Source organism: Hippocampus bargibanti, linkage group LG13 (assembly GCF_051943395.1).
Source record: "Hippocampus bargibanti isolate YZ-2025 linkage group LG13, ASM5194339v1, whole genome shotgun sequence".
NCBI classification, from domain to species: Eukaryota; Metazoa; Chordata; class Actinopteri; order Syngnathiformes; family Syngnathidae; genus Hippocampus; species Hippocampus bargibanti.
The window spans coordinates 17,169,761-17,188,809 of NC_142746.1; the positions used below are offsets into that span (position 1 = coordinate 17,169,761).

At 40.4% G+C, this 19,049-nt stretch overlaps 1 protein-coding gene across 6 annotated transcripts in view; it reads left to right on the forward strand.

Moving 5' to 3' along the window:
• fgfr2 (fibroblast growth factor receptor 2) overlaps positions 1–19,049 on the forward strand; it is a 46,346-nt gene that overhangs the window by 19,935 nt on the left and 7,362 nt on the right. For 3 of the 6 annotated variants that reach the window (XM_089012811.1, XM_089012812.1, XM_089012807.1), the window contains 9 exons: positions 3,792–3,982; positions 5,036–5,180; positions 7,551–7,750; positions 8,487–8,626; positions 10,754–10,875; positions 11,869–11,979; positions 12,913–13,103; positions 13,802–13,924; positions 16,287–16,357. In XM_089012811.1, coding sequence (XP_088868937.1) covers positions 3,792–3,982; positions 5,036–5,180; positions 7,551–7,750; positions 8,487–8,626; positions 10,754–10,875; positions 11,869–11,979; positions 12,913–13,103; positions 13,802–13,924; positions 16,287–16,357 — 1,294 coding nt within the window. Of the gene's footprint in view, positions 1–3,791; positions 3,983–4,244; positions 4,384–5,035; positions 5,181–7,550; positions 7,751–8,486; positions 8,627–10,753; positions 10,876–11,868; positions 11,980–12,912; positions 13,104–13,801; positions 13,925–16,286; positions 16,358–19,049 lie in introns of all 6 variants that reach the window. The other 3 variants (XM_089012809.1, XM_089012810.1, XM_089012808.1) reach the window with 3 other exon arrangements.

Genomic DNA, 19,049 nt, shown 5'->3' on the forward strand with positions numbered 1-19,049 from the left:
CCTCAAGAATTATAATCCAGTCTGTTGAGGACAAATAGACTGAGTAAGCTTCTGGTGTTTTACAGACTCAGTATTCGCTAATTATTTGGTACCACTAAGTCAGTAGCACATACTATGGGATTAGGTCAGCACTCCTCCCTTCATCAGACTTGGTCAACTCTCCCCAATGACCTTTGGAGTACACAAAGCAAAGTGTTTTTCAACTGAGTTAGCAGAATCGATAGTCAGCAGAACCGCAGTAGGATAACGACTGAAGATCGATGTGAGCGTGTACGTTGTGTTGCGGACTCTCTCTCTCTCTTGCTCGAATCTCTTACGAGTAATCACATGGACGCCCTTATCTGACTGAAAAGGTCAATCATCCACAACCGGGCTGATGTTTAGCGGCAGATGTTTGATTCAGGCAGAGATGTTAGAGTCAGTCCACTGGTCACTGCTTGAGACTGTGTTGACAAATACGACCTCGCTCGGGATTGTCCTTAACGGACCTGCATATTTGTGCGCCAAGTCACATTTCTTTCTGTTTTATCTAATGGAGATTAAATACCTGAGGGTTCTTGCACAATAAGTACATGCTAAATGAACACTCCCTAATTCGGGCCCCATGCTCTCTCTGGTCGATTCTGCAGTAAACCAAAGTTCCGCGTTGGACTGCATATTTCTGTTTTTGTTCTGTTTTATAGCTGAGCAGTAAAGCCTCTAAGCATCTGGCTCCACAGTCACTGCCCCCTGCAACCTCTTGCTTCATTTTACTTCTTTATAATGTCGCCCACAAAGGAAAAGAAAAAGGGTTTGGAACAGAACGGGAGGGGGAATAGAAGAAAATATGTTTTTTCATGAGCGTCACCCTCATAACCAAATGATCCGCAAGATTGGATGTTGAATCAAGGCAAGACTAGTAAGTTCGAGCTCTAACTGGCTCCTCTGAAGCAAGAATAATGGCTGGATGACCATGAGTGGACATGCATGATTAGAAGACACACATGGAGGTTCAAAAGAGATGCAGAAATCAAATCCTTTTGTCTCCATTGCAAATTATGACCTGGTTCACATCCCCATTCAAAATTTTCAAAGCAACCTACTACCAATAGCTGCTAGATACATTTATGTATTCTGTAACTACTATGTATCAAACGCTTTCCTTTCAACACACTTGAGAGTACTGGAAGACGTTTCTGTCGGGTTTCAATATGAGGTGATGTCTTCCCCTCCTTCAGTATCGCTCTCTTTTGTGCGGGATGGAATATCTTACCAGTGACCGCTGTCATGTCATTGTTCCGGTAATGCACATCAACTCATTCACTGCCATTCACAAATGTATTCAGGAATTGAAAATATGACGTAGAGTGCCATTCCCGAATTAGTTTGGGTTTTTCTTGCTTGGGTGCCGATAAAGCGGTGGCCAGCCTCTGACAATATTTTTCCCTTCCTCAAGGAGGCAGCATTTCCCTTTTTGTCATGTTAGCGCTTTTTTCCAGCTTCAGCTGTTGTTACAGCGCTACATAAACCAATATATGTATTGCATTGTATGGACAACCACCCTCATTTCAAGCTCATATAACTCCAGACCCATATAATTTAGGAATTAACTCTTTTTTTCTGATGAAAGAAGAGCGTCTAAGGTTTTTTTACGCTGCATTAAATGGTTATGTAGTCCTAAAGCTTAATATTCTGTGGGTCCTGTAATTTGAGTGACAATGACAAAAACCCGGACGCTGGAGTGGACACATTTTTGCACATGTGGCATTGGATGAGTTAAATGCTGACAAATTATTTGAATTGGGCAGTTTTTTTTTTAATGCAATTTAAACTGGGAAGTGCGATTGTAACATAGTTTCCCTCATCCTGTGGCCGTAAAACATGCTTTACCTCGATGAAAAATATCTGACACATTGCTGAAAGATGTACAGCAATACAAATATACCGTCAAGAACGCAAGCAGACTACCCGTCATCCCATTCCATCATTTGCTAATTCTGAATTCCAAACCAAAGCTTTTCACCTTTAACTTTAATAGCCAGTTGCACTTACCTTCAGGCATTGTTTGAAAAAGCAGTACAGTGCCTCAGGCTACGTGATGTCATTCCATGTGAATGTGTGCGTGATGGCAGCGAGTGGTTGCTGTCATTGTGGGGGTTGGTGGGCTCCTCAGCACGCTTGCGGCGGGCCGGTGCAGTTTGAAAGGGCGCCATTGTTCAACAGGTCTCGCTCTGTTTGGATTTGCAGTCCAAATGTTTGCTTGCAGAAGAATGCAGATAGCAGGACGTGTGGGGGGTGCTGCAAAGGTGTTTTGCTTTCCAACACACATGCGAGCATAACTCACCGACTGCCACACTGCTTAAACAACTCATTTTATAGTAGTCCTCCTCCAATGTGAATTCCTTTAAGGATATACGGCCATGTCTTTGGCTTCCAAAGGATTCTCAGATAAGAGCGCAGTCGTGTTTCTGTCCATCCAAGTTCACCAGGAAATCTTTGTACACAGAATTCAGGAAGTGCTGCAGTTACTGTAATCGTTAAAATGAAATAGATGATCTAAAGATGTTAACCATCTGTTTTCAAGACATTTTATTTACTGATAGCCGTTCCCATCAAGCAGAACAATTGAGTTTCCAAGACAGGCCATGTATGTGTAATGACAATATCCGTGTGAGCTTTATAAGTAGTTTGACACCATACCAGTGTAACCTTCTAATTAATCAACAAAGAGGAATGGAATGCCATCATATGAGGAGCACAATGGAGTACTTTTCAGACTCGTGTACCGTTGAGCCACTTTTCCACAAGGCCGCAGAGTTCAAACAGCTGCAATCGATTTAACACTGATAAGGCTTATATTTGGTTGAAATGAGGTTTAAAGGACAACCAACATCAATTTTTTTGTTTTGTAACTGACATCAGAAAAACGTTTTATAGCATCTAAAATACCCAAAACACACAGTATGACATTTTTATTCAAATGCAAAACACCAATAAAAATGACTTAAAGTGTCCAAAATCTGCACAAAATTGAGCTGCGAATTGGGCATTTTCAGAAAGTACCGCCCCCAGTTCTTGACGTCACGCCAAGACGTCTTGCATTGCTGGAGAATCAAAACAATGGCTTCAGATTCGGAGAATATGCTTTCTTGTGACACATCCAGTTATGAATATGATTTTATTAGTGTTTTGCATTTGAATAAAAATATCATACTGCGTGTTTTGGGTATTTTAGATGCTATAAAACGTTTTTCTGATGTCAGTTAAGAAACAAAAAAAGTGACGTCGGTTGTCCTTTAAGGGTCATTTTTACTGTTATGACTATAAACACAACAAAAACTCGACATACCTCAAATTGAATGCAATTTTTTGCTTATATAACAAATTACAGAATCCTGTTTTTGGTGATATAACAAAATAGAGATATTGATACTGTAAATACATGACATTGTAAATACTAAATGTACTGTATATATATGTACACATTATAATGTGAATATATATACAGTAAAGTCTCGTTATATCAATATCGGATATATCGATAGTCTCGGTTATATCGATACTATTTCTATGCACGCACGGAGAAAATTACATCCAAACATGGTCGGATATATCGATAGTCCCGGTTATATCGATATTTTTTCGGACTCCCTTGAATATCGATATAACGAGACTTTACTGTATATATATTTTTTTCACTGATTGATTTTGCTCTCATTTTTTGGAACATATAAAAGATGTGCAGCATTTTTATACCCACTGCATTTGTGTATGTCTGATTCAAACCTAAAAACAATCTTTCCACTGTCCAGAGCGGTCTCCTCACCGACCCATTCTCCAAGCCGGCCTCCCCGCCAACACATCCGTCTATGTTGGCGAAGACGCCCGCTTTGTCTGCAAAGTGTACAGCGACGCCCAACCTCACATTCAGTGGCTGAAGCACATTACTCAGAACGGCAGTCGCTATGGTCCCGATGGGAACCCTTACGTCAAAGTGCTCAAGGTACATCACCTCTTGTATTTTCTGGATTGGATTGAAATTATTCTCCCTTTCTTACCAGTCTTTCTCCGGTTGCTGCAAGGAATGGATGGCTTTGTTCTTTTCTCACCTATGTGTTATATTAACAGGTTTTACCGTATCTATCGTGGCTCCCAATATCTTCTTCTCCTACTAGTGCATTTCATCAAAGCGGTTGTCATCATGTTAGTTAGCACGTCTATGATTATGACGTTGACCTTTTCCTGTTATAATGTGTGGATTTCAGCGTTCAGGCATTAACAGCTCCAACGCGGAGGTGCTCAACCTCACCAACGTGACGCCGGAAGATGCTGGAGAGTATATCTGTAAAGTCTCCAATTATATAGGCGAAGCCAGCCAGTCTGGCTGGCTGACTGTCATCCCAGGTAACCCAAAGACGTGACCGGTCTTCCCTCCTCTCCTGGTGTGGTTTCCTGGGCTTCAACCCTGACCTGCTATTTTGTGGCGGTCCTATTGGTGGTCTCTTGGTGATCCTGGGTCCTCATCACCGTCCTTCCCCTAATGCTACACCTTTATGTTACAGCTGCTGAGACTGGCTCAGCCTCGGAAGCATTGAGCGGAGCTGCCTACCCACACACGAATATAGTCACAGCACACGTTTGTTTTTCATCGCTTCTCGAGTCTGCTGTGTCAATATGTCGTGTATGTAGCAGTTCACTCCATGCTCTCTGTGTTTATGTGTGCATGTGCCCGTTCATATGTAGTCATTATATCGTCTTGTACTATAGCTATGGGATGTTTTATCTGGTTATGTATTTGCCTTGAATTTCACATGTTTTGGTGATGTGTTGGGCTTTTATTTACTCTTGTTTGTTCCCTCGACCTCATCTTATTTCATCCACCCAACGTCTTTGCCGTAGAAGGGAATTCATCGTTGGACACAATTTTCTTATTTCTTTCTTGGTGTTTTGGGTCTCATTTTTTTCTCCTCTCTGTCCCCTTTCTTTTTACACCCCTCCCCCTTCTTATCTCCCCTCTCCTTCTTCTTTTCCATCTCTTCCTTCTTCCTCTCTCCAGACCGCGGGTGTAAACACCACAGATAAGGAGATAGAAGTACTCTACTTGCCCAATGTAACATTTGAACATGCTGGGGAGTATACGTGCTTGGCGGGTAATTCTATTGGGCTCTCCTATCACACTGCTTGGTTGACGGTTCTTCCAGGTAAATACACGGTTTAACTGTCCTCTCCTACCATTTCTTCAAACATATTTGGAATGTGTGGTTACATTGGTCTCGACAAGGCAAGTCTTCCCTTTTGGAGTAGAAGGCACAGAGCTGAAATATTCAGTTACCCATATAAACGTGCATGGTTGTAATCCAAGATAGCGTCATGCAAGAGAAACAAAGGCCATATAGTCTTGAAGAGGGGTCGTTTGCAGACAAATTACTATAACTCAGGGACGGAAGTGGAGCTCCCAGAGCAGCTTGAGCGTCTCTAGTCTCCAAAGGGAAGGGAGGATTTGTCTCTTACCTTCTTCTCAGTCCTGCTCTTTGAAATTTGCATGTCAGCGCCATATTTTGAGCATTTCAGGGAACTTTTTGTCAGTACATGTTTCATTTATTTCGTTTTCACTCCTTTCCTGGCTTTTCTTTGGCTCTGATAATTGTCTCTATGAGTCTTTATTTCATCTTGAAATAAAGTGTGAAAGTAAAAGCTGACTCTGTGCATGAAATTCGGCTTTACTTTCTTAATTATCAGAGCCCAAACACAATCTATCAAACAAAAACAAACAAAAAAACATGTTTGAGAATCCACACACGCACACACAGACACATTTCACTTGTTATAAATATCGATGAAAAGGTTTCTTCAGCCGTCATCTGTACTTCTTTGAAGGTGTTGGACGTCTCGCTCCTCATCCGAAGAGATTCATCAACGAACTAAGGTTGTGCTGGTAACTCTGACTTTCGTTCACTGACGAAGCTCTTTGGATGATTAGCGAAACGTCCGACACCTTCAAAGAAATACAGATGACGGCTGAAGAAACCTTTTCATCGATGGGATACTCCTGTACGACAGAGCCTACACAGAGTTGACACAAATAGTAAACAAATGGCATTATACTTTTTTTGTTCGTAAACAATACCATTTGGTAACTATGGGTGCATCATAACAATTAAGTATAAGGGACAAGAAGAAATGCAATTATGGGAATAGTGCAGCTAAAGGAAATAAAAACAACAATACTATAATTTTATGAAAATAGTGATGGCCATACTGAGATGAAATCTGCTAAATATAGTTCTAAATTCACACATGAACGCATTTTTTTATATACCATGACATCATCAATATTTTTTGTCACCCTGACATCATCATCAGACATCTTTTCTCGTGAAAGAACTACCAGCACAGCATTCATGTTACTTCTCTTCTCATTGTGGCCTCAACTCTCCTTCAAAAGTGAATTATTCTCAACTGCATCTACAAACAGCCTCCTCCTTTGGGTACGTCGTATGTTTTTCCCGTCACGTGGATGGCAGGAGACCCTCTTAATTGGCTTCATATTGAAATATGCACGTTTATCAATTTGAGGTTTCATTCATTACCGAGCAATCCATCTTAGAAGCACAAACCATGAATTCATGCCTTGCACTCTTTTGCTTGTGAAACTAAAGGGGAAGTCAACCCCCAAAGTTTCTTTCTAATAATATGCTCTAGTCCAGGGGTGTCAAAGTCATTTTTGCCGCGGACACATTGTAGTTATGGTTTCCTCTCGAGGGCCGTTATGAATTTGGGGAACCCATTAGAATGTTTAAATCCCTTCAAATATTACATATAGAGCACACAGAAAATTAATGAATACCTCGTTTTCAAATCTGAAGTGAAGAATAATGACTTTTATTGTGATTGACATCCAAAAATATGAAATTTTGGCTCAGATTTTAGCAATCATCATGGAATTTAACAAGTTTGATTTGCTTTCGCAGGCCAAAAAAAATGATGTGGCGGGCCGGATTTGGCCCGCGGGCTTTGACTTTGACACCTGTGCTCTAGTCTATACCATCACAGGTTTAAACACAGTATTAATACAGTGTTTGTGGGATATGAATTTAAACCGTGAAATCCAGTTTTTTTGGTCCATATCAGTTACAAAAGCTATGGCATTTTCAAGCGATGGAAGCAACAAAATGGCCGCCACATGAGAGATCTAAAAACAGATTGATTTTACTGCCCAAATTCATATTCCTCAAACACATTATTAATCAGAATGTCGTGTCTCAAGTCGCGGAGGTGAATAGGACATATCATGGGAAAGAAAACATTGGGGTTGAGTTCCTCTAAATGAGGCATGTTTTGTCTTTTGCTTGTGCTCACATGGTACACTCGGCATGCTGGTACCTGTAGAGAGAGTTAAGTTATGTTTGATGGTGATTACATATACACGAGACACCAATTGAGCAGCACGTTTGTCCGTGTGTGCTGATTTGAATGGAGAACATCCATGCGTAACAGTGTGTAAGAGTGATCAGTACGTTTCCTTTAATCAAACAATCTCTCTCTCACTGTTCCTCTTTTATTTGCCTCAGCTGCAGAGAAAAACATGGAGCCCCTTTCTCCCGATTATGTGGAGATCGCAATTTACTGCGCAGGAGTCTTCCTCATCGCCTGCATGGTGGGCATCGTGGTGGTGTGCCGCATGAGGAACACGGCCAAAAAGCCGGACTTTAGTGGCCAACCTGCAGTTCACAAACTAAGCAAACAGATCCCACTGCGCCGCCAGGTAACAGAAAGTAGATAAAGAGTTCTATGGCACTTAACACCTCTAGAGGAGCATAACACACAAGAATATACAACAAGTCAAGAATATAGTTTACTTAAAAAAAAGGTAATAAAATATAGAAAGTAATATACCGTATTTTACGGACTATCAGGCTCACCGAATTATAAGGCATACCTTCAATGAATGACACATTTATTTTTTTTTTACAAATATAAGATGAAGCACATTATAAGGCGCATGGTCAGCTTTTGAAAGCTTTTAGTTGCGCTTTATAGTGCGGAAAATATGGTAAATATACATAGACATGTCGATATATAGATACTGTATATCTAGATACTTATAAATATATTTTGAATCATGCTTTATCTTGAAATGAAGTCAAAAGGTACAAAAACATGTTGGAGGCAACCTGCAAAGAAACTGAATCCTGTGTTGAGGTAAGCTGAGTATAGAGAGAGAAAAAAAAAGCCAAAAGAAGAAGCACGGAACGCTGCTTATCACACATTCTTGGAGTCCACTTCTTTATTGAAATCTATACAGAATGATTACTCATGCAAGACGTTCTGAAATCAATCAAACGAATAAGCTGTGTGTGTACCAAATATTGCTGATAAGATCAATACAAGCACAGTTGTAAGGCAACACAGAAGTGTGAATAGTTACTCCTCTAGTGATAGCCAAGAGCTTTGTCTTTCTTTTCAACTCAGATAGTGGTAATCAGCCAATCTCTTTGTACCCGTAGGTGTCGGCTGACTCCAGTGCTTCCATGAACTCAAACACGCCACTCGTACGAATCACGACACGGCGGAGTTCTGCGCACGATGACCCCATCCCTGAGTATGACCTACCTGAGGATCCGCGGTGGGAGTTTGTCAGAGACAGGTCAGCAGATTCAATCGTTATGTAATTTTTGTGAACCCAAATCACATTTATTACCCGCTAAGATTAAATTGCTTTACTTCATTTAATCATTTAATAAGGGGTTCGTAAATCGAGGTATCACTGTATATTGTAACCTCAATTAAAAAAAATAACAGGCCTGTAAACTAAAACCCTCATTTGTCTTTATGTTTTATTAGAATATACAGACAAAAAAAGACACTTTGTTCACGTTGAATCAATGTCCGCGTATGTCTGTATCGGCCTTTATACTGCTCTTGTCACCCAAAGCCTGAGGGATCATGTTGGAATTGCAGAATGCTAAGGAATACAAACATCTGCGGCTTGTGCGGAGGGGGGAAAAAATAACATCAATTATGTGTGGCTGTATGGACAGAATGGTCGCCATTGAGTGTGGTGATCAAGTGGAGACAGATAGGGGATTGTGTTACTGTGGCAGGCTGCTGGCATCAGGTCCCGGACCTTTCTTGGCCTGCACTGTTCGTTTACATAACCAAGATGCGGAAAGTACTTGGTGGGGGCGACACTTGCCAATCAAAAGATTAAAAATAAACAAAAACAAAGAGTCGAGCAACCCAAACTACAGTGTCGGTGAATCTCTTTCCCTTGTTTTTTTGCCACCCACACATTTCCAAATAAAAGCTTGCATGTGTGAACAATACTTCATTGTGATATCGTTTACATTTACAATATTGCATATGAAACAAAGGTAATTACGTTTCCATGTGGAACTCTAATTGAGGTCTGCCGGTGTGGCAGCACCTTGGCATGGGCCCACCCATCACCAGTCAATATGTTTGGACTGAGAGAGCTTGAGGAATGCCACAAATAAGGATATATATTGGCCCGTTCCAAAGAATGATAAACAGTTTGGAAGGGAGTGCCTTCATCACAGGGTTTTTGTCATTGTCACTTGAATTCCAGGACCCACAGAATATTGAGTTTTAGGACTACATAAACATTTTATGTCATAATCAACTAATGGCCCGCAATAAATATGATTTTCACACGCTTGGTTTTGAGAATACTGTATATATTTTCTATTTGCGGTCTATTAGCTATCTAGCTAGCTGGCTGGCGATGTAGCTTGCTAGCTATTAGAGCTGGCTAGCTATTGATTAGCTCGCTCGCTATCTGGATAGCTATCAGCTAGCTAGCTAGCTTTTTGGATTGGATTGGATTTGCCTTTATTAGTCTCGCAGTGGAGAAATTTACATTTCACAGCAGCAAAGTTATGAAAGAAATGAAAGTAGAAAAGCTATGTATTTGCGTTATTCCGGGTTCAGTGAACGCTGGCACGTGTGGCTGCCGTTGCTCACCTACAAAAAAGACTTATCCTGTGACTGTAAAGTGAAATGTATTATTATTATTATTATTATTATTATTATTATTATTATTATTATTATTATTATTATTATTATTAATGTTAAGCAGATTCCTTCCTTACAGACAGTGTATTGTAGGTGTTCAAATACCTGACATGTTTCGGCGACTACTTCCGCCTTCGTCGTATTATTATTATTATTATTCAATGCAGCGTAAAAAACCTTAGACTCTCTTCTTTCCTCATATAAAAAGAGTTAATTCCTAAATTATATGGGTCTGGAGTTATATGAGCTTGAAATGAGGGTGGCTGTCCAAAATACAGTGCAATACATACATATTGGGGTATAGCACTTTAATAACAGTTGAAGCTGGAACAAAGCGCTAACATACAAAAAAAGGGAAATCCTCCCCCCATTGTGAAAGGGGAAAAAAACATTGCCAGAGGCCATGGCCAGCGCTTTATCGGCACCCAAACTAGAAAAAACAAAACCCGAACAAATTTGGGAATGGCGCTCTAGATCATATTTTCAAATCCTGAATACATTCGGGAATGTCAGTGAATGAGTTAAGCAGTCACCGTGCCAATCAAGCACTAACTCACACATTATCTGATCAAAACTAGAGCTAATAGGGGGAAAAAAGGAATGTAAGGATAAAGCAAGCGTGACTGCTGGCCTCTTTTACTCGCACGCACAAGCAATTTTTTTTTTAGTAGGACTGAATTGGCACGTAAATCTGTTTTTATTTCAGCTGCGTCTATGGTTTTATTGTGTGCTTCTACAGGTTGACTCTGGGAAAACCACTCGGAGAGGGCTGCTTCGGCCAAGTTGTTATGGCAGAAGCTCTCGGCATTGATAAAGACAAACCCAAAGAGGCCTTAACTGTTGCTGTCAAGATGCTGAAAGGTGAGTAGTTCTTGCAGGTATTTGCGTTCTAACCATAAATAGCTGACTTGGACCCAAAATCTGACTATAAGGATGCCGAGTACGCCACTTCACTCTAAGTCGGCAACTTGAGCACATTTTATATGTGATATAGGCGAGTCGGTGTGAAAGTAAAATGATAGCTAGCTAGTTAGATAGCAAATAGATAGCTAGCTAGGTAGCCAGCTAGCTAGTTAGATAGTGAATAGATAGCAAATAGATAGCTAGCTAGGTAGCCAGCTACGTTGTTTAATGCCAAATAGATAGCTAGCTTGGTAGCCAACTAGCTAGACAGATAGCGTAATATATAGCAAATGGATAGCTTGCTAGGTAGCCAGCTAGCTAGTTAGATAGCAAATAGATAGCTAGCTAGGTAGCCAGATAGCTAGTTAGATAGCAAATATATAGCTAGCCAGGTAGCCAGATAGCTAGTTAGATAGCAAATAGATAGCCAGCTAGGTATATAGCTAATAGATATCAAATGGGTAGCTAATAGATAGCAATTTTCTATCTATTCGCTATCTAACTAGCTAGCTATCTATCTGTTCGTGATCTATTAGATAGCTAGCTAACTTTCTATCTATATTATTATTATTATTATTATTATTATTATTATTATTATTATTATTATTATTATTATTATTACTGCGTGTTTTGGGTATTTTAGATGCTATAAAACGTTTTTCTGATGTTAGTTAGGAAACAAAAAAGTGACGTCGGTTGTCCTTTAAGTCATTCTTTTCGCTTCCTCCTGGCACCGCAAAGGTGCTCCTGTAGTCTGTATGAGGACACCCCCACTTCTCCCCGTTGTAACTGTAGCTCACATTGTCTGTCAGCTGCGTTTAATCAAAGCACACCACGAAACAAGGTGCTGTCTGACTGGCTAACAATGAGTCAAGGGTTAAAAGGAAGTCAAGGCGTAGGCGTGTTTGTTTTCCCCGGTGCACCTTTCGATCATTCTTTTTCTGCTTTCAGATGACGCCACCGAAAAGGACCTGTCTGACCTGGTGTCAGAGATGGAAATGATGAAGATGATCGGTAAACATAAGAACATCATCAATCTATTGGGGGCCTGCACACAAGATGGTAAGCATTCAATAAGACTATTTTGGTAAAATTGCTTTATTGACAGTAAATACATTTGTTGTGATATTGCATTATTGCACAATAATGCCTGAGAAATTACTTTTGCTCGGTCGCACTACATATAATTATAACAAAAGTTATTCTTCACTTCTTTTTATGTATCTAGCTATCCATCTAGTTAGCAAGCTAGCTAGCTATTTGCTATCTATAGATTTGTTGTGATATCGTATGATTGCACAACAATGCCTGAGAAATAAATTTTGCTAGGTAGCGCAACATATAATTATAACAAAAGTCAATCTTCACTTCTTTTATTTATCTAGCTATCCAGCTAGCTAGCTAGCTATTTACTATCTATAGATTCGTTGTGATCTCGTATGACTGTACAATAACACCTGAGAAATCACTTTTGCTAGGTAGCGCTACATATAATTATAACAAAAGTCAATATTCACTTCTTTTATTTATCTAGCTATCTAGCTAGCTAGCTGGATAGCTAGATAAAATATCTATTTTTAATTAAATATCTATTTGCTATCTAGCTATTGGCTATATAGCTATATGGCTAGCTAACTATTAGCTATATATTAGCTGTCTATTAGTTAGCTTGCTTTTTTATCTATTTGAGTTACCGCTGCCGCTGTTCACCCACAGAAGAACATATCCTGTAACTGTAAAGTGACCTTGAGAGTTTTGAAAGGTGCTTATAAATGAAATGTATTATTATTATTATTATTATTATTATTATTATTATTATTATTATTATTATTATTATTATTATTATTATTATATTATTATTATTATTATTATTATTATTATTATTATTATAAGCAAAGGCAAACAACATATGTGTTCGTGTCTTAGTGCACTGACTTTCTTTCAAGATTGTTCAACTACATTCAACAAGTAAATGCCACCTTTCCCCCAATGCAGGCCCCTTGTATGTGATCGTGGAGTACGCCTCCAAAGGCAATCTTAGGGAGTACCTGAGAGCACGCCGACCCCCTGGAATGGAGTATTCCTACGACATTGCCCGTGTTTCTGATGAACAGCTGACTTTCAAAGATCTGGTGTCTTGCACTTATCAAGTGGCACGGGGCATGGAGTATCTTGCATCCCAAAAGGTATGATGTGCTTCGCATGCAAAAGACCACCTACTGGCTACAAAGAATAGAATTTTGGGGAGGGGGTACAGCTATTGTGTTGTATTTTTTTTTACTGTTGCCATCATTTGTGAGTCACAGTGGGGGGTTTATCTTTTAAAAAACATTGATGTCACCCCCGTGGCCAATCTCTTCATTGTGACATGACAAAGGCCCCTCTGTGTGGAAGAATTGTATTTTTTTTCCACAATAGTAGCGCAGCCATGTTGTCCAAAGACAGCCTCTAGCTCTCGCTCACTGTTGGAATGTGACACACACACACACACACACACACACACACACACACACACACACACACACACACACACACACACACACACACACACACACGCATACACACACACACACACACACACACACACACACACACACACACACACATTCTTGCACATGCGTGACCTACAGATCTGTGTCTGATCATGTGGCAAAGGAGTAATCCACACTTTTCCGACCTTTTCATAGAATTGCAGATTTTGCCCTGTGATGCTATTCAGGGCAATGCGACCTGTGTCCAGGAATTTCAGAGTTCCCTTATTTGGAAAGTGCCGTAAATGTCTAATTCTTTCCATTCTCTCATTTTTTCCTCTTTGTGACCCCCCCCCCCCAACCCTTTTCCCCACCCCTACCCGTCCGTGCATTTCTCACTCTCTCCATCCCAGTGTATACACAGAGACCTGGCAGCCAGGAATGTCCTGGTCACAGAAAGCAACGTCATGAAGATCGCTGACTTCGGTTTGGCCCGTGATGTCCATAACATCGACTACTATAAAAAGACAACCAATGTGAGTCATCGACCTGCGTGTTGCACACGTGGCATCGTCCCTTTTTGGGAGACGACCTCATCTTGAGGACTTAAAAACTGTTATTTACCCTTCCTTCACATTCGTTCTCATCGCTCATCTTTCTTTTACGCTCTATTCTTGCATTTGAGTCTTGGCAGAAGCTGCAGGTTCCCAGGCAGCCTATGAATGTCGGGATTCTGTGGAGCGTCTTGTTTATCCCTCTTTCCTACTTTAGTTTCATAGGCACTTATACAATTAGCCAAAAAGAGAGACACGGTGAGAGGGGGAGCAGTTTAAACGTAATTGACAACTCCATAGCAGCCCGGTGGTGTCTTTCTTTCCCACCGCAGAGCAGCCCGGTCCGCATGCCCTCATTTCGTATGCATGCTTGCCTTTTCATCCCATGCACGATCATGCTGAGAACAAGCTATCAACAACAACAACAGTATGGAGTGATGTTGAGAGTAATGATGATGATTGTTGCAATGGCAGCTGTGACAATGTTGGTGATCACTTATATGTGACATTTGGATAGAGCTGTGTTCAAATGGATTACAGTGTATTGTCGGTGTTCAAATACCTGACATCTGTCCTAAATTGGATACAGTACACAGGATAGTAAATTGAATACAGTAGGCAGGATGAACTATTATGCAAAACTTATATATTTGAATACTATATTTGGATTTTTTTTATTCATTGCACCAGACTTTATAGTCTGGTGCACCTTATACATATGTGGAATTTTTTTGAAAATACACCATTCATTGAGGGTGTGCCTTATACATAAGAAAATACGGTCGTTCAAGTGGGTTTTAATAATATATGTGTTTAAATCATTCACTGCCATTCAGGAATGTATACGGGAATTTAAAATATGATGTAGCGCGCCATTCCCAAATTTGTTCAGGTTTTGTTTTTTCTTGTTTGGGTGCTGATAAACAGCTGGCCATGGTCTCAGGCATTTATTTTCCTTTCCACAAAGGGGGCAGAAGTTCCCCTTTTTCCATGTTAGCACTTTGTTCCAGTTTCAGCTGTTGTTAAAGCGCTATACAGTGAGACCTCAACTTACGAACCTAATTGGTTGCCAGACAGAGTTTGTAAGGCGAAAAGTGTGTATCTAAAAAAAAATCCCATTGGAAACCATTAAAATGGGAATAATCCGTTCCTGGGTTTCCATAAAATATACTTTTCAACTAAATAAGCCTTAAAACTACACACAACATACCTTATTCTATGTATAATAAATGTACTATTGTATTGTAATGAAAGAAATACATTGCATTGTATCATAGTCACTTTATTTACATTTGTAATGGTCATTGATGGCTCGATAGAATGGTGTTGGAGGTCGAAGGTCAAAGGGAATTGCTGTTTGGAAAGAGAGGCGCATTACATGAGGACTGTAATTTAAAAAAAAAGAAATAAACTGTGCCGTAAAATAAAGTTTTATTTACCTTTTTGATGGTTGTTGATGGCTTATGGAAGGAGAGTCACTTTCCATAAGGACTGTTGGTAACTTAACCTCTGATGCTGTTCGGTCGTGTGCTTCCGCCGAAGATCACTCCGCCAGCCGTGGTGGGTGTGTATTATGAAAATAGTGCTTATTATAAGGTTTAATTTTGATAAATTTGACGTTTGTAAGACCAAAAGATTGTAAGATAAGGTGTTTGTAAGTTGAGGTCTCACTGTATAAACCAATATGTATATATTGCATTGCATTTTGGACAGCCACCCCCATTTCAAGCTCACATAACTCCAGACCCACATAATTTAGGAATTAAATCTTTTTTTTCTGATGAAAGAAGATAGCCTAAGATTTCTTACGCTGCATTGAATGTTTATGTCATCCTAAAACTCAATATTCTGTGGGTCCTGGAATTTGAGTGGCAATGACAAAAACCCTGGCACTGTAGTGGACACATTTTGCACATGCAGTGAATGAGTTAATGGTGGTCATCTATATTAGGGCTTTTTTTATATACAATGTGAATTTTCATCTGTTTCGGAAGGGTCTGGAATGAAATCTCTGTGATCAATGATGGTTCATTATATCCGTTTTCGCAAAGACTCATTCAAGTGTTCACTTAACTAAGCCATCAAACACCTATCGATCGGGGCCGACTGGATAGTGTTGCCTTCCAGTCAGTACTTTAATAGCACAAAGAGATATAGTGCACATTATTCCTCAGCTCTCTTGCTTGAACACTAAATGTTCCTTCAGGGATGACTCTTCCAAGGCACTCATCGTCCCGCTTTGCTATGATTAACAATCTCTGAAAGACATCAAAAATGCTAATCAGGCTACAAATGAAAGTGGATTGACCGCTTTGTTTGACTCTTCACTTTTGTCTGTCTACAGGGTCGCCTTCCTGTAAAGTGGATGGCTCCCGAAGCACTTTTTGATCGGGTCTACACTCACCAGAGTGACGTGTAAGTAACTACTCACCATAAAATGTACCCTACCACCCTGTGTCAAAAATAATATTCATGCCACCCGTCCCTTTCACAGTTGTCCACACAATGTCTTGTGGTGCTGCGAGGTTATCATAGATTGAGACTAGTTTGAGGTGTTTAGTGGGTGGAGTGATTGCTTGCCTATAGGGGGTCTAAAGCTGGCCGGTTTGTGGCAAAAGTGAGGATTTCACGCTAGACTTGTAGCCAATGCTGTGTTACTAATCTGAGCAGCTTCAAAGGGCCCTGGAAGGAGCCCAGAACCCACCAACCAGTACCTACTCGCTCAATGATTCACATGTTGCTTCTCCGTCTCAACTCAGAAGCCCCCCCCCCTCTCTTTTTGGGCCCCCCCACACTCGTCTATGTGCGACAAAGCTGCAGCCCAACAACCAACCCGGTCCTCTTGCTGCTCGCAGCCCTTTGAACATGCGGCTCATCGTTTTGAAGATGTTCAAAATAATTCCTCCCACCATATTCACCCCCGCCATTCTTATTTTCATTCATCTGGCATGTGAATTGCTGACCGGACACTCTTCCCTTCCACCCCCCCCCCCCCCAACTCCTTTTTTTAAAGTTCAAGAACACTCATTCTAAAAAGAGAACAAAGAGAGAGCATTACTCCTTTTTGGTGTTTGAGTCGTATACGATCTGACAGCGTCGTTTGAAGTTTCGGCTCCAGACGCAGGCGGCAGAAGGGTGTATGTGGCAATTAGGTAAATGCCTTGCAAGCTAACCTCAAGTAAAAAAAGAGATTTTTGCATCCACATGCGTTCATGTGTCTTTGAGATATGCACCAGTAGCAGTCTCGGGCTGTTCCAGTTAGCTTTTGAAATGAAATGACCTCTTTTTCAATCCACATCTGGAAGTGTTTATGTAGGTTCATCTGTCCATGCGCACACACACACACACACACACACACACACTCACACACACTGTAAATAATATCTGCATGGACACATGATGCCATTCATGTTCCGCAGAGCGGCACCAATCCGTCATAACAAAAAGAGTGGATGGAGGTGCAGGCAGTCCTTTGTTTGCTCACAGCTAATTATATTTCATCACTCACTTTTAGTGATTGGTCCATCAAATCAGATTATGAAAGCGAGAAGGCTGTTTGTGAAGTGGGATTGTGTATGTGGCGGGGGAGGGGTGCTGTTTACCTCAAAACCAACAGAGTGCACAGGCAATCCCCAAATGACATCAGATTAAATGAATTACAATGGAAGTCGTCCTTTGTTAAGGCAGAATGGTGCAGTTCACTGCCATCATGGTCACATTCTTTTACCAAGGGGGAGATTGAATCAGATAAAGACCAAATTTCGTAAATTTAGGCTCCTGAACCTTTCTTTCTCCAATCTACTTTGTACATTCATTTTACCCTTTTTGACGTCATAAAATTTCCAACTGGCGAAAAAGCCAACACATAATTTTACATCAGTGGAATCTCACCCCCTGCCGCCCCCCAAAAAAGTATACAGCAAGGGTGTCAAAGTCATTTTTTGCCACCGGCCACATTGTAGTTACGTTTTCCTCTCGGGGACTGTTATGAATTATGAATCCCCTCCACATATTACATAAAGAGCACACAACAAATTCATGAATAACTAGTTTTCAAATTTAAAGTAGAAAATAATGGCTGTTATTGTGATTTACATGGGACAGCTTGACATTTTGATTCAGACTTTAACAAGCATCATGGAATTTCACAAGTTGGATTTGCTTTCGCGGGCCGAATGAAATGATGTGGCGGGCCAGATTTGGCCCCCGGGCCTTGACTTTGACACCTGTGGTATACAGCATTGGATTGGATGGGTTTAGCCTTTATTAGTGTCGCCGGTGAAGAAATTTAGATTTCACAGCAGTAAAATTATGAAAGGCTGTAAAGGCAGCCACTCTCGCTGCTTTACAGCCTTTCATACAGCTCCTGTATTTTGATTTATCTACTTTCTTTCCTCTTCTTTTCATCACTTTGCTGCTGTGAATGTGAATGTCTCCACTGTGAGGCTAAAAAAAAGATAATCTAATCCAATCCAAGAGGAAAGGAAAGGAAGAAATGGAAAAACTAAATTCAGGAGCTGGTGTAAAGGCAGCCACTCATGCGGCGCCATCTTGAAGTCAAAATAATAAAAACAAAATAACAACATGACACAACATAAAAGACACTGACAATAAAATTACACTGAAAAATGATTTGTGATGCTGGTGGAAGAGCATATTCTGACAATTGCTATCACTGTCACTGGTGGAGGCACATAATGTTTAATTAATCATAATCATGATTCATTTGATTTCTTAGATTAATTAGATGGAGGGTGACCCCTGCAGAAAAAAGTCTAAAAAGTCTTGTTTATTGCGTCAAGGCTGGGTGCACGTGGATTCGGACGCACGGAGGAAACAAGGTGAAATAGTGTTGAGAAGTATTTACAAAGTAGTCCAGAAAGGAGAGACGAGTGTGTCAACAAGAGAGACCAGCACGAAGCTAGTGCGACTTGTGTAAACAGATGGAAGGAACTGATATATCAGCAGCCCTGCTTGTCTGTTGCTTGTTTGATCCCTCGAGCATCTTTTCAAATACTGTGATTGTGGGCACACAACTTGTGTTATGGTGTAGCATTAAAAGACCTATCCTATGTGGGTCCAGTCTTTCTAAACTTGACCCACATCA